General features: G+C 35.0%; 3 protein-coding genes across 5 annotated transcripts in view; 1 reads left to right on the top strand and 2 right to left on the bottom strand.

The window, feature by feature from the left end:
• Positions 1 to 7: 7 nt before the first annotated feature.
• LOC135169755 (uncharacterized) lies at positions 8 to 12,227 on the bottom strand. Its single transcript, XM_064135033.1, has 10 exons — positions 12,147 to 12,227; positions 10,046 to 10,182; positions 9,064 to 9,188; positions 8,642 to 8,781; positions 7,222 to 7,466; positions 6,690 to 6,849; positions 2,976 to 3,112; positions 2,093 to 2,217; positions 1,668 to 1,804; positions 8 to 530 (listed from the first exon to the last, which is right to left on the bottom strand). The coding sequence occupies exons 1-10, from the start codon at positions 12,166 to 12,168 to the stop codon at positions 469 to 471; spliced, it is 1,290 nt and encodes a 429-aa protein (XP_063991103.1). The 5' UTR covers positions 12,169 to 12,227; the 3' UTR covers positions 8 to 468.
• On the top strand, positions 12,217 to 19,167 carry LOC135169757 (out at first protein). Its single transcript, XM_064135036.1, has 4 exons — positions 12,217 to 12,480; positions 13,143 to 13,256; positions 14,466 to 14,784; positions 16,037 to 19,167. The coding sequence occupies exons 1-4, from the start codon at positions 12,388 to 12,390 to the stop codon at positions 16,345 to 16,347; spliced, it is 837 nt and encodes a 278-aa protein (XP_063991106.1). The 5' UTR covers positions 12,217 to 12,387; the 3' UTR covers positions 16,348 to 19,167.
• LOC135169754 (putative transcription factor SOX-15) overlaps positions 18,326 to 22,377 on the bottom strand; it is a 62,716-nt gene continuing 58,664 nt past the window's right edge. For all 3 annotated transcript variants that reach the window (XM_064135030.1, XM_064135031.1, XM_064135032.1), the window contains one exon: positions 18,326 to 21,542. In XM_064135030.1, coding sequence (XP_063991100.1) covers positions 21,034 to 21,542 — 509 coding nt within the window. In that variant the 3' untranslated portion in view covers positions 18,326 to 21,033. The remainder of the gene's footprint in view (positions 21,543 to 22,377) is intronic.

Genomic DNA, 22,377 nt, shown 5'->3' on the forward strand with positions numbered 1-22,377 from the left:
AGGTCTGGGCCAATTTCGGGCCGAATGGTAAGCCCAGAGTGCGGCCAAAGTTCGGCAACAGGCCTGGGCCAATTTCGGGCCGAATGGTAAGCCCAGAGTGCGGCCAAAGTACGGCGACCGAAGTCTGGCCAAAGTTCGGTCCCAGGCCTGGCCCCGTGTTATCATCCCAGGGTCTAGCCAAGTTCGGCGCGAGTTTGGCTGGAGCCCGGGTGCCGAGCTACGGCAGCTCGGCGGCCGTGCTTGTACCAAGGTTGGCCCATTCGTTTTTTCCTACCTGGGTGAGTTTCTCTTAATTGTTCTTCGTTTACAGCTTCGAACATTTTCTTTAAATTTTTTCACTTTCCTCTTATGGTCTGTCCACCGTAGGAGACGAAACATTTCTTACGTGATGCATCAACTTTCGTGGCTGACTCTGCCCACGAAAAGATCTTCAGGCGGGTCGGTTCTATTTTTTACCGATATCCAGGTCTAATAAAGACCGTCAAAGGGTTGTGGTCGCTCAATCGGGCCGCGTAGCCTATAAATGTCACCTAATAGATTTGGGTCAGAAATAATAGATCGTATTAGGTGACTCTACTTGAGAGAATGCAGATTATGAATATGAAAAAATGATTCGTAATATTAATAAACACAGATAGAATGATTCATTTGGAAGATGGAAGTCCAACAAAATAAAGTTTCTCAAATATCCATTTGTCAACTTGCTTATCAAGTGGTTTTTCGCAGTTAGATATCGTGAGATAATGATTGCTATTGGAGTTTACATTTCAAACTGTTCATCAAAAATTACTTTACACTTGGATTGAATAGGTCTTTGTACGATTTGTATTTCTTTTATTCTCGTGTTTCCACTTGAGATCGGAAAACATTTTTTAGGTGAAAATTGTGGCACGTTTGGGGTGTGATGTGTGTGCTCTCTTTTCTTGGGTCTAAACACAGGTGCATTAATGGGACCATTGTTAATGTGAAAACTCCCATTAACAATCGTCCCACTGGGTGTGGGCCCAGGGTGTTGCGGCCCTTCAGTCTTTTTAGTTAGTTCCTCTGAAGAAACGAACCAAAGGGGTTGTGTCTTTTGAGCGTATTAAACAAAAGAGAATAAAGTAACATTCGCAAGTTTGAATCATTATACCCATCCGATTTCTAATAATTGCTAATTACAAATAATTTGAAAATTATTTCAAGTGATTTCTTGAAGTAGTTGATTTCAAGAGGTTTCACATGAATACCATTTTTTTATTGATAGGGGAATGGTCAGGTTGAGAGCTGGATGAGGGATCAGAATCCGGGAGAGATTATAGATAGACTATGTCAAGGACTTGATCCCGAAATGCATGAAAGAGAGGGTTGTGAAGGAGAGACGCTCTAGAAAGGACGCCAAGTACACAACGATCCTCTTTCATGAGTCAACAAAGAACAGTACAGGAACATCCTTAACATCTGATTGGGACCGTATCGATGGGACCTACCATTTCGTTCGTAGGGCACATGTACTGACACCTATGGAATATACTTGTGACACTTTATACTGATATAACATTTCCGGGGAATGCTGAAGGCACACTAAAGGTCTAGAGAACCTGGTCCTACTTAAAATCCAAAATAGTGTGAAAATAATGAAATGATTCATGTGAGATGATGAGATAGTCCGTAAGATAAATACTAACGGAGCTCCCACTCGCCGGATGCTCCCCAAGCAGTGCGGATTCCATAGAATTGGATATCGAATAGCTCTGGGTCTGAGTGACTTAAGAAGGGTGCGTCTTCACCTTCCCGGCCAACGGTTATCATTCCATTATTCCATCTGAAAAAAATATTAATTTCTGTGAACATCGAATCCGCTTTGTGGTAGGGGTTCTGTAACCGTCAAATGACAGTTCAGAGATGGAGAATTATCGCAAAAATGACAGAACTCCATTCCTCGATGATTGGAGAGAAATAAAAAAAACGTGACATCGCACGAACACTTTTTTAAAAAGATGAAATTTAAGAAATGCCAGAATCTTATGCGAGAAGAGCATTTTTTTGTAACTACTGTTAAAGCGTTTGACACTATGGACATTAATGTCGTTAGACAAAGGTTGCGTCTTACTTGATCCAAAACCCGCAGCTTTTATTTGCATCCAAAATGCCTGGAGTCATCACCTCAGTAACATCAGGCTTCGTTCTGTTTTTACGGATGACAGACTTAGTGTTGCCCCATCCTCCAATCAAAATCTAACAACAAAAACGTCACTAACGCCATTAACTCAGCTCACGTTTTTAAATTGAATTCTACACGGAGAGAAATATTGAAGAAAAATTGCGTATCTTTTCCGTAATTTGGAAGCGAAATGCGGTTGTCGGGAATTTCATGGAACTGCCACGGAATTTTTCCGGAAAGTTCCCTAATTTTTTACTGAACCGACCGTGAAAATGTACAATACTGTCGCGTAAAATTTCCCCGTCGATTCTGTAATCGGTGAGCGAACCGAGAATTCCGTAATTTTTACGGAATATTTCTTGCCATGTATTGCACGGAGAAAAAATTAGAAAGTACAAGTTACCTTACGATTTGGTAATTGCGTTGTTTTAATGAAAATTGGAATTTACGGTGTTTAATAAGTACGGCGTTATTGTTAGCAAGAAGCTCATTGAGTTCGAAAATTACCAAGAGCACAATATCTAATATATTGGAAAAGACTAATCAGGTGTATGGCTCGATCGGTAAGATATCCGCCTACAGAATCAAAAATCTCCAATTTGAAAAGATTTCAGAAAATATTGCAGAGAGAATTCACTATGGAATTTCATGGGGAGTTTATTATTCGATTCTACGCTTTTGTCATCAGGAAATCGTTCAAGTCCCTAGAATAGACGCAAAGTTTACTGGTAATTTTTTATTCTTAAAATTAGTGCAAGATATTTTTCTCCGAAATAATTTCCAACCACCAAATCTTTAAAAGTTTAATTGTTTGCAGTGTAGGGGTGCATACCTCGTACATGGGGTCACGCGCTAGGGGCTCACTAGTGAGTGCAATATGGGCATCATTGGGGGCTCGCACATGGAAACTGGTGTCCTGGCCCGTGCACAGAAAGAAGTTGTACTCCAATGAATCCTCAGTCTGAAAAGCTGCAAAATAAATAAAAGATTTGTTCGATTACTTATTGAAATAATAGGAGGGAAAAAGTAATCTCTCTCGGGTGTTTTTCTCTCTGCCTTTGAAATTAGTCAAGTCATTTTTTATTGTTGTACCGGCGGAAAATAAAAGGAGCAAGTTGGTTAGATGACATGAACTTACGCGTAGCCATATTGACGACTAACTATTGAATTCGAATTCTTATAATTAATGTGACCAATTTGGTTTACGGAGTTGTACTGCGGTTCTTCCTCTATTTGTTATGTTTATATAGTTAACTACAAGAGAGGGGGGGGGGCAGTACCATTCTTGGGTGGATTGAAAATAGTAACATTCTTTGATAAACAATCCACAAAGAGTAATTTCATTGCGCATGCGTACGATGCATTTTAGTGGTAATTTTGGACAAATTATTACTATAACTATGCAAAGGCGTCAGCTTTTGGAACTTACGATGGAGAGATTGTTTTTTAATGTCATATTGATGGTAACAAAAATCACCTTCTGATTACTTTTTTAATCCCTAATCGATCACAAATCACTTTCTGCTTATACTGAACAATACAAAAGATATTTTTTATTACTTTGTTGTTGAGTTGACATTACTCAAAATTGTGACATAATTCATTTGATCATATATTGTGTCAACTACTTCCTCTCGATTGTTATGATCGTTTAGCGGCATCCTTCCATGGGAGGGGATAATGGGATTGATATGAATGTTTAGTTGGGAAATGAAATTGTTGTCGTCTGAAAAACTGGCAAAAGGTACAAAAATTAGGACAGAATATGTCCTAAAATTACGTTCTGCAAATGGTATTTATTCCTTCAAAGTGCGCAAAATGTTTGTTAAAAATAAGTTCAGGTGTGTGATTTTTCTAACCAGCAGGTATAAATAATGAAATAATATGTCATCACTGCTACATCTAAAATTTCAATCTGCAGGTTCTGGTACATTTCTATTTCTGTTTAAAAATTGAAATGTGTACAATTCTTATCGCATCTGGATTACCTGCAATTCATTGTATTATCAATTCATTGATAATTGACGAACCATACATAAATGATAACTGTCACGGCAATTTTGAGTAGATACTTCAAAACTATGAACTGATAACTTTCTTATTTACAACCTAAACGAAACATTTGTTTACTGCAAATAGCTCCATAATTATTCTGTAGGACCCAAAATAGAATTACATAATAATAAGAGAAAAAATTGCCTCCGATTTGAATTTCTGGCAGATTTGGCAACGTAGTATTCCATCAAAATATAAGCGTAAAAGTTGAATTGATGAGTATTGATCTATCATTAGAAAAAATACCCCACTTCAAAAATATTCCCCTATTATTGAAAAGTGAAAAAATCTCGCCTTCATCCCATTTTTTCGGTGACCCGAAATAAACACCATCAGTAAGTACTACATTTAAATGGAATACACACGTGATTTGGTAATTTCCTATTGATGGTAAACAGAGAAAGTCAAATTGTAATCACTGTTTTAATTAACCATCTTGATGCCCGTCTACTTATCCTCCCATTAATAGTGATTAAAGTCAATTATCTTCCGATTAACTTGTTAGGTATGGACGAATCACAATTAATTTTCAATTCACACCAAATGTAAGACAACGTAATTTGATTACTTCTTTGTTAAGTAATGGTAATCATATGAACTGTCATTATTGGTGCGATCACGTATTCTACTAACATATATTTTATTGAATTAACGAAATTTCTAGCTCACTCCGACGCCTAGGTATTTTTTATCTAATTTCAGTCAAATGTCTCGAAAAAAAAGATTCCATTCAATTAGTTCGATGAAATTAACCAAATTCTTCCATCCAATCCCAATTTATAATAGTTCTTTTTTCGTTAGAAGATTTAAAGACTTTCCGAAAATTTAATTGAAAATTTTTGAACGTAGCACTCTTTTGCAGCGCTCCTTTCCCAAACTCATCGTTAATTTAAAAATTGTCGGCATCGCCCTTCCAGTTGCATCTATTCTTGCAAGTAATCATAAATTTTTCTGTAAATGCAAATGCAATTTGTTATGAGATTGATATTTAACTCAGCCAATGTTGTCACTACTCTCCGAGATACTTTTTGGATCTAATTAAGTGAAACGATCGACAGTTTAACATGCAACATTGAATATCAACAAAGTTTTCGAAATTTGTGTAATTTGGTTCTATACTGGAGAGTTGGCACTACTCATTTATTAATAAATGTCAAAAAACAAGTGAGTTTACATCCATATTATTCTTTACCCAAACGTCATCCCATTGTTGTGTAGTTTTTTTCAACTTTGTCAGGCTTGCAATCAATTCATATTTATGTTAATTGATTCAGCGAATTACTTTGCCTAAGCCAACAGAAACCCCAGAAATTTCCTCTCAAATTCACCTCAAACATCGTCTCACCACCTTTACGCATTAAAGCTAAAAAGTAAAATTTTGAAATTATTTTACCTCACTATTCAGAGAATTTTCCAAAATTTGCCTTTCGGGCATTAGCTGTGGTGTTCAGATACAGACATGATTCCCAAACTTCTTGTTCTATGTTTTAAGTCATTCTGCATCATTTCCAATAAATATTAGAAACTGTGAAAGTTAGTTAATTGCAGAATATCTATTTACAGCTCACATATTCATGGAAATGAATATATTTTGACGTCCACGTCTGGTTGCGGGCGAATTTTTGTTGTATCTTCATTGCTGGAGAAGTTCCCCTTCCTAACAATAATAATAATGTCGAGATAAATTGCAGGAAGTTCAGGTGACGAAAGCTCTAGTTCTGGCTGAGGAGAAACGAGGATAAAATCAGTACCAAGTCATGTGTTTTGTGACTCATTTTTATAAAATGGATTTCATATCGTCCGATGCAATGGCCAAATTGAGACAAAAAAATCCAGGCACAATCAGGGTTGCTGATGAGGACAGAGGGTACACAAAGTACACTGTGGACTTATTTCTAGACGTTTCCAAGTCCAAAATTATCTCTAAACCTATTGCCACGCTGTGCACTGAGGGAGTTGACTCTACGTATACGTGGAGAGAGGATCCGGAGCAATGGGTTCAGAGACCAGGTAAATATAATTTTCAATTCATTCATAGTCATGAAACTCTGTCCTCTGGAGTTATAAACGTTCTCTTGTTATTTCCCTTAGCAAAGGTTTTTCAAATAGTAAGAATTCAATCTCTGGACAACGGTCCTCTAGGTCAGTCGTGCCTTCCTCGTATCAATAATAAAGTGATAAAGTTAAAGCAATTGATTATGTTGCTAAATTTATTTATCTACTTTTACCCATATCCCAATAGTTTGCCTCATTTTTTTCCTTATACTTTTATTTTAGACGTTTTCTGTCAAAAATAATTTTCGAGAGCTAATGCATATGTTCAGAAACTTTTTTTATTGTCCTCAATGTTCATTGAGTTTTTCTCAATTCTTCTTCGTACACAGCTTTCGGCATTTTCTTTTAATGTTTTCACTTCTCGCTTATTCAACGAGAATCTCATATTCGCGGGGGGATATTGTCTGCCCACCCCATGAGATAAAGCATTTCTTACGCGATGCGTCAACCATTCCAATGACCATAGCGTCTTGGTGCTCAGCACGTCCGATGAACAGAGTTTCTCCGTCCGCAGTGTGTCCTCCGGGAATAGCGTTGGGTGGTATTGCGTCTCCATCGGACAGCGGGGTCCATATTCCATTGCATTCACAAAGAACCTGCCGTACAAATAAAGCACATAGAGTGAATAACAGAAGCCAACAGAAAGAGTATTCGCCTATAGATTTTTAAACTTATATATCACTGTTTTCAAAAATTAAAGTAAAAAAATAAAATAATAAAGACGTCATTTACAATAAAAAATACAGCTACTCTGTATCGTCCTGATTTGTTAGATGAATGAGATGTTTAAAAATTATTGGATTACAACCGCAATTATAACTCACAAATGTAAAAATCAGTGAATTAAAATTAGTTAAATTTTTTAAAAAATGTTAAAAGCTGATCAGCTCGTTCGATAATTTTACGATTTTTGACTCAATCGTTAGGTTAATCTGTCCATATCCCTGTTGTTGATAGTTATATCTTACCTCGTAATTGGAATCTGAATGTTCACGATGGGATAATGGTACATAGCATTGACGGTACTCCGGGTGGATCTTGCCAGGAATAACTGCACCTTCGTGGTGAACTCTGCCCACGAAATGTTCTTCAGAATTTTCGAATCCACCTACGAATGCATTAGGCGGAACGATTCCATCTTTTGCCGCTACCCAGGGGTAATTTGACGGAACCCTCGGGGTGTCAATTAGGCCGCATCGCATAACAGGTTGCTCTGATAAATGATAAATCATATTAGCCGTTTCTAATTGAGAGAATTCAGATTATGAATATGAAAAAGTTATTGTTAATGTTTATAAACACAGATAGAGTGATTCATTTGGAAGAGAGTACTCAAGCTACATAAGGTTTTCAATTATACATTTCATAAGTCACTTATCGAGTGGTTTTTTCCAGTCAAATATCCTAAGATAATGACTTCTGATTACAACTAATTTCAAAGCGACTTTAATTGATTTCTTGGAGTATTTGATTTCAAATAATTTCATATGATTGTCAAAGACGTTCGAGCGGGTCAGGTGTTTCCCAGTTCGACTCAGGGTCCGCGGGGCCGTCACCCCTCGTGTGCAGGGGCAGTTTGACCCGCCATTACACCCCCTTGCGGGAAGCTGGATGTCACTGGGGAACAGTGTCGCAAACGATACGCTTGAGGAACCAGGCAACACTCCATTGTATTTTTGAATTTGCTGTTTTGAGGGCAGAAGGAACAGGGGCAAGAAAACATACAACTCTTCTAAGGGCAGACGTGCGTTGATAGCACGATTTGGCTATGAGAGTTGCTCTCGACTAGTGAACAATTGTATCGAGCTGATAGAGAGGATCCCAGGCCACGCTGGCATCCTGGACAATAAAAGAAGCTAATAACGGGTCCAAAATAGAAGTCATGGTATCACACCGAGAAAGGACGACGGAATCGACGTGCACGTAGACTATATGAAGGACTTAATACGGAAACGCGGGGAAGAGAGAGTTGTGGGGAGGTGGTGCCTAGAAAGGATGCCAGGTGCCCAAGGATCCTGTTTCGTGAAGTAACAAAGAATAGTAGAGGAAGATCTTTAACATCTGAGCGCAAAATGCAGTGGTCCCGAAGCACTCTGAGGGAGGTCTTCGCGGCCATGTGTATGAGGGAGATTCATGTTGATAGGGATGGCATCAATGGGTTCTACGAGTTTGCTATGTAGGGTACATATACTGACACCTAATGACTATAGCCATATGCAGTTGGAGAGCGGGAAATGGCTAAAGGCTCATTCCACATCTTATTTTCCGGAAATGTCGAGAGCACACTAAGGGTTACAAAAACTATTCTGACTTGAAACTGAAAATATTGAGAAAGTAATGTAATGATTGATGTCAGCTATTGAGATAGACCGTAAGATAAATACTAACGTCGGATCTCCCACTCGCCGGATGCTCCCCAACCAGTGCAGACTCCAAAGAATTTGATATCGAATAGCTCTGGGTCTGAGTGACTTAAGAAGGGTGCGTCTTCACCTTCCCGGCCAACGGTTATCGTTCCATTATTCCATCTGAAAAAAATATTGATTTCTGTGAACATCGAATCCGCTTTGTGGTAGAGGTTTTGTAACCGTCAAACGACAGTTTAGAGATGGAGAATTATCGCAAAAATGACAGAACTCCATTCCTCGATGATTGGAGAAAAATAAAAAAGCGTGACATCGCACGAATACTTTTTTAAAAAGATGAAATTTGAAAAATGCCAGAATCTTATGCGAGAAGAGACGTGTAACTACTCTTAAAGCGTTTGACACTATCAACATTAATGTCGTTAGACAAAGGTTGCGTCTTACTTGATCCAAAACCCGCAGCTTTTATTTGCATCCAAAATCCCTGGAGTCATCACCTCAGTAACATCAGGCTTCGTTCTGTTTTTACGGATGATAGACTTAGTGTTGACCCATCCTCCAATGAAAACCTAACAACATAAAGGTCGCTTAATTCCATTAACTCAGGTAACGTTTTTAAATTTAATTCTGCACGGAGAACAATATTTAAGAAGAATTGCACATCTTTTCCGTAATTCAGAACGAAATGCGGTTGTCCGGAATTTTACGGAACTGCCACGGAATTTTTCCGGTAAGTTCCGTAATTTTTGCTGAACCGACCGTGAAAATGTACGATACTGTCGCGTCAAATTTCCCAGTCGATTCCATAATCAATGAGCGAACTGCGAATTCCGTTATTTTTACGGAATATTTCTCGCCGTGTATTACACGGAGAAAAAATTAGAAAGTACAAGTTACCCTACCATTTGGTAATTGCGTTGCGTTTTATCATTTCGGAGCAAATTACCATCCGGTTGGACAACATTTTATTAACTGTCAAGTCATTTTTATGAAATGATTAAGTAACTTTTACCCAGCAGTCAACCACTTTGCATTAGCGTTACAATAATATTCTCCGAAAGCTTAAACCACAATACCATTGCAAACGGTATCCTAATTTCTAGAAATATTTTCTCTCTGTGTACTCGATGAAAATGGGAGTCACATTAAAAAACTTATATTTTTTTATAAGTACGTCGTAATTATTATGAAGAAACTCATACAGATCGGAAATTACCAAGAGCACAATATCGAATATATTGGCAAAGATTAATTAGGTACATGACTATACCATTTTGTCACCAGAAAATCGTGTTAGTCTAGAACAAACGCAAAACTTACTGGTAATTTTTTATTCTTTAAATTAGCGCAAGATATTTTGCTCTGAAATACTTTCCAACCCCTAAATCTTCAAAAGTTTAATTGTTTGCAGTGTAGGGGTGCATACCTCGTACATGGGGTCACTCTCCTCGGGCCCACTAGTGAGTGCGATATGGGCATCATGGGGGGCTTGCACATGGAAGCTGATTTCCTGGCTCGTGCATGGAAAGAAGTTGTACTCCAATTTATTCTCAGTCCGAAGAGCTGCAAAATAAATAAAAGATTTGTTAGATTTCTTATTGAAATAATAGAAGGGAAAAATTAATCTTATGTTTTTCTCTCTGCCTTTGAAATTAGTCAAGTGATTTTTTATTGTTGTACCGGCGGAAAGTAAAAGGAGCAAGTTGGTGAGATGACATGAACTTACATATAGCCAACATGACGCCTAATTATTGAATTCGAATTCTCGTAATAAATGTGACCAATTTGGTTTACGGAGTTGTACTGCGGGTCTTCCTCTATTTGTTATGTTTATATAGGTAACTATAAGAGAGGGGGGTCAGTACCATTTTTGGATGGATTGAAAATCGTAACATCCTCGGATAAACAGTCTACAAATCGTGATTGTATTGCGCATGCGTACGATGCATCTTAGTGGTAATTTTGGACAAATTATTATTATAAGTATGAAAGGGCATCAACATTTGTAACGTACGATGCACAGATTATTTTTTAATGTCATATTAATGGTAACAAAAATCACCTTCTGATTACCTTTTTAATCCCTAATCGATCACAAATCACTTTCTGCTTATACTGAATGATACAAAAGATATTTTTTATTACTTTGTTGTTGAGTTGCCATTACTCAAAAATTGGGACATCAATTTTCATAATGCATTTAATCATATGTTGTGTAAACTATTTCCTGCCGATTGATGTGACCGTTTTGCTTCACCCTTCCAGGGGAAGGGATAATGGCACTGATATGAACTTTTAGTTAGGAAATGAAATCCTTTTGTTCTGAAAAACTGGATGAAGTAAAAATAATTGCAAATTGTATTTATTTCTTCAAAGTGCACAAAATGTTTGTTGAAAATAAGTTCATGTAGGTGATTTTTCTAACCAGCAGGTATAAATAATCAAATAATATTTCATCACTGGTACATCTAAAATTTTAATCTGCAGGTCCTGGTACATTTTTAATTCTGTTGTAATAATTGAAATGTGTACAATTCTTATCGCACCCGGAATATCTCCAATTTTCATTAACAATTGAATAATCATACATAACACATAAATTATACGGCTCACTTAACTTTTAAATACATAATACTCCAAAACTATGAACTCATAACTTTGTTATTTACAACTTGCATTGAACAACTGCTTATTATAAATAGTTTCATGATTATTATGTTGCTCCTGAAATAGAATTACATAATAATAATGCGAAAGAAAATTGTCTAGCATTTGAATTCTTTGGAAATTTAGCAATGTAATCTCCTATGGAAAAGTTGAATTGCTGAGCATTGGTTTATTGTTAAAAAAATATTCCAATTAAAAAATACTCCTTAATTATTGCAAAGTAAAAGAAAATTTTCCCCTTCATCCGATTTCCCTTTAGACCCAAAATAAAAACCACACGCAACTACTGCATTTAAATAGAATATACACATGATTTTTCAATTTCATATTGATGGTGAACAGAGAAATTCAAATTGTGATAATTGATTTAATTAACAGTCTTGATGCCTGTCTACTTATCATCCTATTAATAGCGATAAAAGTCAACATCTTCTGATCAACTTGTTACTCGTTGTTGCATTACAATTAACTTATAATTCACACTTAATGTAACACAATGTAATTTAATTACTTCTTTGTTAAGTAATAGTAATCATATAAGCTATTATTATTCGAGTTATCACACGTGTTCCCCTAAAATAAATTGAATTAAATTAACAAGATGTCTACTTCACTCCACTGTCTGTGTTTTTGTTTATTCAAACGTATGTCAGTCAGATAGGTTCGAAAAAAGATTCAACTGAATTAATTCCATAATATTAATTAATTAATATTCTCCGATGAGTCTATGCTTCATAGAGAAAACAAGTTCAAATTCAGAAATGTCCTTTTTCGTAAGGTTATTTCAAGACTTTCCAAAAATTCAATTGACAATTTTTGCAACATTCCTATTCTAAAGTCATCGTTAATTTTAAAATTACCGCCATCGTCCTTCGACTGCATCTAGGGAGTTCTTAGTAACAACTACACATCTCCATTCCATTCCAAATTCTATGAACCCGTTATTCTTTCAAGTAGTGATAAATTCTCCTGTAAATACAAATGTAATTTTTTATGTGATTATTGGTCAACTCACCCAGTGTTTTCACTACTTCTCGAGCTACTCTGACCTCAATTTTTAAATCTAATTAAGTAAAACAATCGACGAGATAACATGCAACAATGAAGATCAACGAAGTTTTTGGAATTTGTATTGCTTGGTTGTATATTGGGGGGGTTTGCACGACTCATTTATTGATAAATGTCAAAAATCAAGTGAGTTTACATTCATATTATTCTTTACCCTAATACAAATGTCCTAAATGTTCTTTTATTGCAATCACACTTGAGTGTACATAACCTCAATGAACTGTCAAAAAACAATACTATTCGTTTGTCATCCGATTATTGGGGACTTTTTCAACTTTCTCAGGCTTCTAATCAATTAATATGTATTTTAATTGATCTAGCTAATTCTGTGAAAATGCTGGTCGATTAGTTTTCAAAATTTTTCCGGTCTTTTTCGGAAATTTCATTGAATTCTATCGCTTTGATGCACATTTTCTAACAAATATGTTATGGTAAAAATCTGCGTAGAATTTTTATTTTTACGCAACTGTTTCTATTAAGATATAATTTGCAGACATTGCTCCAAATGAATCTTCTATTTTTTGTTTTGTTCAAGGTTTCCCCAAACAAAAACTGGGCAAATCTTAGTCGACAAATTTCTGTAGAAGATATTGCAGGCGAATATTTTCCAGGGGACTTTATTTCTTTTCATTATTTCTCATGGAACATTTTTAATTAAATTTTTCAATGCAATAGACAATAACTAACAGACATCCAGTAGAATTTGCTAATGGGTTTTCTATGAACTATCTACGTATGCAATGTTGAATATAAATGGAATTAATTTTTTTTTTCACTTTCAATTAAAGGGTGGTGATATATTTCTTGAAACAATCACTTCAAATGTCACTGAAGACATGATTACCCTGGAGTTTCAAAGATCTGATGGAACACTCGTGACACAATTAATGGACTTCAGAAATGTGAGTAAAACAAGTATCAATTGTGATAAAAAGACAAAATGCAAATGAAGATCTTAAAGAGAACTATAATCAGAAATCGGAGAAAAAAATCTCTCGGAAATTATATTGTGCCTCCAGTAATCTCGAAAATTAAATTGCTCTGAATTTACTATAGGATCCCAGCTATTTAAATTGTAAAATTTAATTCTTATACAAATTGTTTCGATCAGTCAATTCATTGCAATGCATGAAAAACGATAACTGTGACGCATAGGAACCAATTCCCATTAAGAACATTTCAATAGTATCACAAAGGAGAAGGCAAAAGGTCATTTCTCTTCAGTTCATTTAGTTTATAAGTACAGGTTGTTTATTTTACACTGACAGAGCCAGTGTTTACACGGGTCTTGTTAGTCGACGCAATGAAGAAATGGCCGAATGACCAAAATTTCAGTCTTCAGGTGAACATCATCCAAGAAAGACGGGACTTTCATTTAATAAAGTTAGTTGAAGTAAAAGGCAAAATGAATGGTATTTTTTTGGTCCCACTAACGAATATAATGCTTTATGTAAATCAGAAAACTATTTGAATGCCTGCACAACACTATTCTATGTAGCTGTAGTGACAAAGAAATGACTAAGCGGCGAATATTACTCTAGAAATTGTCGGGAAAATAAAACGTCGTGGTAGATGAGAGGAAAACTCTTCATAGAATTAGGACTTTGAGGAATAGTTGCGAATAGAGCCTATAACCTGAATAATTTTCTGTGAAGAGTTCGTATAGGAGGTACCTTAGAATCTAGGAAAGAAATTGATTCCGCGGTAAATCAGCCGGGAGTCAAACCCGGGTCTCCTACTTATCGACTAACCCACCAGGAACCACAAAAATTCATTCTCAAATTGACCTTAAATCCCGCTTAACCGCTTTTAGGTATTAAAAAAAAAATTAAAGGAAAAACTTCAGAATTTTAGAAATGATTTTAATTCACTGTTGACTGAATTTCCCAAAATTTGACTTTTAGCCACTGGCAGTGGTGTTGACATAGAGATGTGATTTCCAAACTTCTTATTTTATGTTTCAAGCCACTCTCTGCCATTCCTAATGAAAATTAAAGACTGTGAAAGTCAATTAATTGCAGAATATGTACTTACAGCCCAAATATTCATGGAAATATATTGCGATGTCGATGTTTTCCTAATAATAATGATAATGGTGAAATAAATTGCAGGAAGTTCAGGTGATGAAAGCTCTAGTCCTGGGTGAGGAGGAACGAGGACAGAATCAGTACCAAGTCATGTGTTTTGTGAATCATTTTTATAAAATGGATTTTATATCGTCCGATGCAATGGCCAAATTGAGACAAAAAAATCCAGGCACAATCAGGGTTGCTGATGAGGACAGAGGGTATACAAATTACACTATGGACTTATTTTTAGACGTTTCCAAATCCAAAATCATCTCTAAACATATTGCCACGCTGTGTACTGAAGCAGCTGACTCCACGTATACGAGGAGAGAGGATCTGAAGCAATGGATTCAGAGACCAGGTAAATATAATTTTTAATTCATTCATAGTTATGTTGGGCTGTGAATTTTTAAAGGGGATCGACTATGCCTGATTTGTTTATTCAACAATCGAATTCAATAGAACTTATTCATTACAAAAATCTCACATTTTTTTCCCTTCGATTTACATTTATTTGTTATCATTATCTCGAGCCGTAAAGAATCACATCGGTTCGAACATATCCGTGTCAATGGGGATGAATACAAATATGATAAGAATGAGGCCAGACCGATTTCATCTGAATTTAATCAGGGCTACGCTACATGAATGCCCTTCCATTGCGTCATGGATGACCTCGATCGCGTCCTCGGTCTACGAGAAATCGCCGAGTGAATTTCTTGTTGATATTATTTTTGCTATATTTTTCTGGAGATCCTAAAGCAGCGCTGGAGCGATTTTATCCAGAAACTAATCAGGAATTAGTATTATGAAGATGCATTCATTGCGTCATGGATGATTTCCATTACGCCATTCGTCTCCAAGAAACAGATACGATATTTTTTTCTTTACTGCCTTTTTTGAAAAACTGGAGAACCTCACGGCCGTTTTCATCTGAGATCTAATCAGGGCTACGGTATATGAAGATTTCATTGATAAATCGTCAACCAAATTTCTTTCTCGTATTTTTTAAACCTGGAGAACTACGGGAATAGATGAACATGGTTCCATTTCGTTGCATACGTACGTAGTAAGACATACACACTTATCCAGATGTCGTGTTGAAAATGGCCCACAAAGTTTCTGACGACCTTAAATGGGACGATCGGGTGAAAACTGAATTGTTGATTTTTATTTTTTATTTTTATTTCTTGGGGTGATTGCTGTACCTTCCCTTTTCCGTAAAAATTGGAAAAACATCTGCAACATTGAAAATCTAAATCAATGTTTAAGACGATCTTCGGTTGCTCCGACAAACGGCAATGCGCCGGTAACTTCAGATAAAAAAGTTCTTTTAAACGGAATCAATCAAATCAATAAATCATTGCAAACCCAATCAACGTCCCCGTAAGCTAAGAACCTTAAAGCAATCACAAACTTCTTAAGACAATGTCATATTCAATTTTTCTATCATTACCTGATGTCAGATGAGAAAGCTACAATCAATTTGCTTCCAAAATGTAATGACGGTTCGGCAAATGGTCTCTCTTGTCGTTCCGAAATCATAATTATGATGAGCTGCAGAGTCATTAAGTTTCTTTAATGTTATTATTTGAATCTCCATCTGCCCCCAGGTACATCTGAATCGCTGCTAATGGCAGCAGTACGAAATTTCACGTTATCACCAGCCCCATCCCAAGGAACAAATACAACGAGATCACCAGCAGTAACGAAATGTGCTGACACATCGAATTTATGGGTCTCGTGTTCGTGCTCCCTAGAGTTGTGCATTGGCTGGTACCCATGTGGTTTGAAATTCTGCAAAGGTAAAAGTGATGGAAAAAAGTTACCAGCAACCTACAGGTGTGGTATAAAGACCTGTAAAAAATATTTCATATTTTCTTACTACTCAAAAATGAAACAAAACTGCATGTGGGATGAATGACATTTACGTTCGCGTTAGAGATAAATAGCAACAAAATGCTCTCTTACGCGGATATACATTTGTACGCAACGCCCGCCATAAAAAAAAACAAATTGGTGATATATTTGCAATCATTTTCATATCTCAAAAATCGTGTTTTGTTCAATCGATTAGGCATATCAAGATTTTTACACTCGATTTTTAGCTTTAACTCGTATTATTGTTAATTGTTTCAATTGAATTTGTCAATTGGTTGATGAGATATAGATCTCCGACCACGAAATGATCCGGATTGTCCCTTTCAATCTCCAATGCTCTTTATTGGAGATGTGATACACCAGATGTCTGTCAATTCCAAAATTTCCACCGAATTTAGGCTCATAATAATGAATGTTCAGCTACTCGGTGAACAGCGAAGAAAGTATAATGCGATTTATCTCGCATTTATTTCAATTCAATTTATATAAATGTAATAATTGTTTTTTCTCTGTCCTTTGATTAGAAAACCATTCATGAAAGACTGTTAAATCTGTCCATTTGATATGTAAATTTACCACAATTAGAGTTAGATGGAACACAGTACACAATCAAATTTGAAAATTCAAAATGGGAAATCGTTTCGTTGACAATAATGCTATAAAAACTCGATATTATTCGTCCGAAAATATGGATAAACCGGTGAATGAACAAATTTAAAAATATTCAGGAGATCCGACAAAATTAAAGTATGTGTGACTGTAAATAGAAATTGTAAATAAGTGTAATTACATTGTAAATTGCAAGGATCACTTTATCCCAGTAGCCATCGGCTCTTTCCAATCGAAATTATTTAATTTATTACATTTGTACATTCATCACTGAGGTGATAAAAATCAATGTCAAATTTTGGGGAATCACTTTATGTTGAAGAAATCGAAGAATTTGTTATTATTTTATACATTTAATTGATGTAGATTTACGTGCGATATACGTGGAAATTAGAAATGAACAAGGGGGAATTTAATTGCACTACCAATATGTCCCGATGATGTCTATTTATAGTAATGCATCTCTCTCGTCATTTAAAGTCAAATTTTAATCCATATACTTCACTCAGTGTTTTTATCGAGAGATATCACTTTTTTCAAATGTTTGCCAACCGTGCAATTAATTTTTAATTGCATTTTTTTCTATTATTCAGAAACCAATTACAGGAATCCATTTTCATCTATTTCATTAAAATTCCATCAATTTTAGATTGTGAAAAAGGTAAATTATACTTTTACAGTTTTTTTATTGAAAAACATTTTAATTCCGTCAAACAGAAGATATTTTAATTTCCGGAAGGGAAAAATGAAATAGAGAGAGAGAGCAGCTGACAACTTTAACGTCTGGTCTTTTAGGTAACTAATATAAATATTCACTTCCTCACTTTTGTTATTTGTTGTCTGTCAGAATTAAAGTCCATATTTGACTGCTCAGAACGAACCAATATTTAATTATGAAGGAGAAAGGGAATTATAATCATTTGATTGTTCGCTAATCCATTCGAGAAAACGGTATAAAATAATATTTGAAGGAATCAATATCTGGTATTTGCACCTGATATTTTTTAGTTGTTATCATTCAACGACAAACCAGTGAATTTCATGAGATGAAAAAAATGAAATTGACTCTGCTCATGACGAAAACAAAAGACAATTATTTAAATAAAAAGTGGGTAATTTTCATCTTTTTTTTCTTGTCATTTTTAACCTGTGATAAATTAACTTTTAATTCTTGGTATCAATTTTTTCTTACTATTCAACTGTAACAAGGAAAAACGATGTGAATGATATGAAGACGGAACCAACAAATATGAAACATTCGACTGAAATCTTTCCAATTTTAATTATTGAGAGAACGTAGGTAGCTAAACAATTTTAAATTTAGGACTCGACACAAATCATACGTACGTTTCTTTTATTTAGACGTAATTTTTAGGACCATTTGTAATTGAGTTTTTTCATTTTGTAACCCCAGAATGAATTCCAATATGAAAGGTATTGAACCGCTAAAAAAAATCCTGTGCTTTTTGGAAAACTACTGAATTCATTGAGAAAAATGAAACGAAACTGAGTCCGTTTGTAACGAATGTCAACGAACATCGTCGAACCAAACATTGCAGAAACATTAATTTTTCCATTTTTATTAGTTCTAACTTTTGATAAGCTTCATTTATGGCAAAAGAAGTCGAAGAAAATGATATGATTGTCAACTAATTTCAACAAAGACATGCAGTGAAAAGAATTACAGTCTAATCAATACAAAATACTGTTCGTATCTGATATTTCTCAATTTTCCAAATTTATATTCTACGGAAATCTCAGATAGGATTATTGAACGACATTTTCATATAGAACGAAAAATTCTATTCTTGATGTGCGACCGATACCATACGCATTACGTTCTCCTGGTTAAAGTTGACCTTTTAAACCACTGTATTTCATAAAATTGAATTCCATTAATAGAATTTTTCATTTTGTTACCCCTGAATGAATTTTAACATTGATTATATTGCAAAGTTGAGAAAAAATAATGTAATTGTTGAACAACCACGAAATTCATTGAGAACGAAATGAAATTTAGCCTGCTCATGATGAATATAAGAAAAAATTGTTCAAACACTGAAAGAATAGTAATAATTACTGGGGTAATAGCCTCCGAAATTGTGAAAAATCGAGCAATTCGTCACCACCACATAATGAACAAAAATCAATTGCTGTAATATACCACCTAAGACCTTTTTGCTTTACACACCTAATTAAACCATATACATATTTTTATAAATATTTAATAAAGACAAAAAACCATTGACACCAATCACCTGAGTTTCTTTTTCGTGAAAATATCAAGTTTATTTATTACATTATTTTTTGTTGTAATTACACTGTAGAAACTATATATGCCTGTGATTATTCATTGTGTAAAAGTACCTAATAATTGCCTACATGTCCCGTTTAAATGCGTCAACAAGAGATTGTCTCGAAATTCCTATCTCTACCTAATGAAATAATCCTTAACAATCATGATTAAACGCAAGATAAAGAATAATCATTCTGATAGACGCATCAAATTATCTAAATATCGTTTAACAAATCGTCTCGTCGACTAAACAGCAAGCACTCATTTACCAAAGGAATCTTTTATTTACAGAAACAATTCTACAAACAAAATTTAATTACCACAATAATCATAAAAAATCTAGTCTACGCGATTTCATACCTAAAAATCCGGAAAAATCATCTATCCGCTAACTCCTATATGGAAAAACAAAATTGGCTGGACAATTTTCACAGTCGAAAATAGTTATAAAAAATAAATAGTACGATGTGCCTAGAGAATGACAATTTTCAATCGGATAAACTCACATCACATCACTGATTAACTCAAAAAATAAATAACTCGTCATTCTGAAATAAAATCGACGATGTTTTATCTCAAATAAAACAAAAATATACAATTCTAATTCAAGATACAACACTTTTAATTAAGTACTACCAATTGGTTGGAATTATTAATTTCACTGTCTTTATCCACAAGTCATGGAATGGAAGTTAACAATCATCAACTACGAGATCAAAAGTACATAATTTTCCTAGACCTTTCTATAATGCAAAACGAAGATAACATATCGACGTGGACTAATGGGGAAAATGCACTTCAAGAGGGACTACTGAATAAACTAGCATTGAACATCTATTCTCACAATATTTTGCAGTGGAAATAATTGTTTATCATGACGTTGTGTTGGAAAAGTAACATCACTGCCAAAATATTTACACAAAATTTTCTATAAACTGCAAATTCAAAAATCTATTCACCTGAATTTTCTCGATTCGTATGCATTTTCCTGGAATAATCAATCAGAAGTTTCTAATTTCCTTATTCTTTACAATTTCGAATTGTCAATTTTGAAATTTTTGAGAACAAGCAAGATGGTAATTCTCAGGCAGTGAAGCACATATTTCGCTTATGAATATTAAATGACGTAGGCACTCCTCATTAGAACACATCGATTTGTGCATCGGAATAATTTGCTGCGAAACAATTTCGTAGAAACTTCTAAAGAATTTTGCGCTTCAGTTTTACTGCGCCTTTTTCCCAAAAAATGGAATATCTTTTGTATAACTTTATTTTTCTCTGAAACTTTTCTATGGGCACAGTTTGTGTAACAATATTTTGATTCACATTGTTCAAGTTCTTCTTATAATTTTTATTTCTTCCCAACGTAGAATATCATGTCCATAGAAAAAGTTATGAGAAAAAATGGAGTGCTATCGAATAAAAATGCAAATAGAAGACAGAATTTCCCATAAAATCCCCTCCAAATGAATCGAAAGTGAAGTAAAAATCGAATGTAATGAGGTGTTGTCAACCGTTACTGACTACATTCCTCAATTTTCGAAAATTGATTGTTTCAATCCTAAAAAAAAGAAAACTCAATAACATTTCGTAACCAATTCGCCAGATTTTTCTACGAAAGTTTTTCGTACCTTCCCCCTTAATCAAAGACTTGGAACAGTGTGTGAGAAAGGAAACTCACGTTTCCTGGAAGCAAAATTCGTCTTGGAGTAGATGTGGCGATAAGACGCGCGGAGAAGCCTTGAAGAATTTCGAGTCATTTCCGCTCGATTGTGACTTCCACTCTCACCTTAGTATTTCGCTGAGACTCCTATCCTGGTATCACTAACTGCTGTAGCAGGTCTTTCTGACATCAGCAAGAATGACACTGAAGTCATCATCGCTCTTCGACACCTGATCGATCCCCTGTGGCTGGCTGGGGTGCGGTGGCTGTTGATGCGCCTGCTGCTGCTCCTGATACTTGACAATGTCGATACCTTGGTGATACTGATCAATCGAGTGCCCACTGTTGGATGAACACTGATTATCCTTGCTCTGCTGATCATCGACGATACACTGACTATTGGAGAGATCCATCTGGCTTTGCTGAGGTGTGTAATAACGCAAATCACTGGCGTAATTGTGATTGCTGTCCAGGAGACTCTGAGTTGTCATGGTTGTGTGGGCGATACTCGTTGGATGTGTGTATTTATAATATTTCTCGAACTGTAGGGACTGTTCTTGTTCTTCATCGGTCATTGTGGGATCTAGATGACTGAGCACGTGTTGTTGTTGATTTGATTGGGGCTCTGGTTGATACTCTTGATGATGCAGTTGATAACGATGAGATACAGCTAAAAAAATTGAGAAATTCAATGTTTTTTAGGTCATTTGTGTTTTAACTAAAATATCTAACTATGTGATTTTGAAATGGTGTTTGCAATTATATGTATATGCATATAGACTCCATACATTAAAAACAAATTAATTAATATTCTAGGGTTTTTCAAAATGAATTGATTACTTGCTTATCAAAGAATTTTATGTGATCAAACGGCTACTTGATTTTCAATTTTTAAATTATGATTTCATAGCGATCATCAGTTATCTCTTTTTCATACCTTTAATAAAAAATTCATGTGAATTAATGCAACGTTTTTTAAAGCGAATGTAGTCAGCTTAACGTTTTGTTTGATGACTGTGTAGTAGGTATACATGAAAGATATGCATTATTTATGTTCTTTAAGGTATGATCAGGGGTATAGCTTCTTTGTAAGCATAAAAATAACGGAGGAAAAAAGTTTGTTATAGATATTTACCATTATTATTACTAAACTATGCCGAGAATTTTTATATATTATTGGAGCTGTCAGGTAAGGAATCATGATAATATTTTGAATATGGTTACCTATCGTATTCATTTCTAAGCGCAATTGAAAGCGTAATTCAGGAAATATGTGCGCGAAGCAGTCAAGTTCAGTGGACAAATAATTGATTTTTTGCGTAAGATTTTTTTAGTTTAATTTAATGTTTTTTGACGTTGAAAAAAAAAACACAATTATCATTCGTATGTGTATTAATGTTAGTATTCATATGAAATTTTTTAATTTCTAATAACTAATGAGCAATTCATAAGTTACAAATAATTGAAAGCATTTGTATGCTGAATGGATATATTACGAGAGTGAA

Source organism: Diachasmimorpha longicaudata, chromosome 15 (assembly GCF_034640455.1).
Source record: "Diachasmimorpha longicaudata isolate KC_UGA_2023 chromosome 15, iyDiaLong2, whole genome shotgun sequence".
Classification (NCBI taxonomy): domain Eukaryota; kingdom Metazoa; phylum Arthropoda; class Insecta; order Hymenoptera; family Braconidae; genus Diachasmimorpha; species Diachasmimorpha longicaudata.

What these genes read in the sequence shown, in the direction of transcription:
- LOC135169757 (XM_064135036.1), top strand. Translation starts at nt 12,388, where the DNA reads ATGAAGATCAACGAAGTTTTTGGAATTTGTATTGCTTGGTTGTATATT. An exon ending in TGATAAATGTCAAAAATCAA is followed by an intron (nt 12,481 to 13,142) that starts GTGAGTTTACAT and finishes TTTCAATTAAAG; the next exon opens with GGTGGTGATATATTTCTTGA. An exon ending in GCAATGGATTCAGAGACCAG is followed by an intron (nt 14,785 to 16,036) that starts GTAAATATAATT and finishes ATCTGCCCCCAG; the next exon opens with GTACATCTGAATCGCTGCTA.
- LOC135169755 (XM_064135033.1), bottom strand. Translation starts at nt 12,168, where the DNA reads ATGCAGTCGAAGGACGATGGCG. An exon ending in TGGAATGGTTGACGCATCGC is followed by an intron (nt 3,113 to 6,689) that starts GTAAGAAATGCT and finishes TTTATTTTGCAG; the next exon opens with CTTTTCAGACTGAGGATTCA. An exon ending in CGCGTGACCCCATGTACGAG is followed by an intron (nt 2,218 to 2,975) that starts GTATGCACCCCT and finishes TTTTGTTGTTAG; the next exon opens with ATTTTGATTGGAGGATGGGG.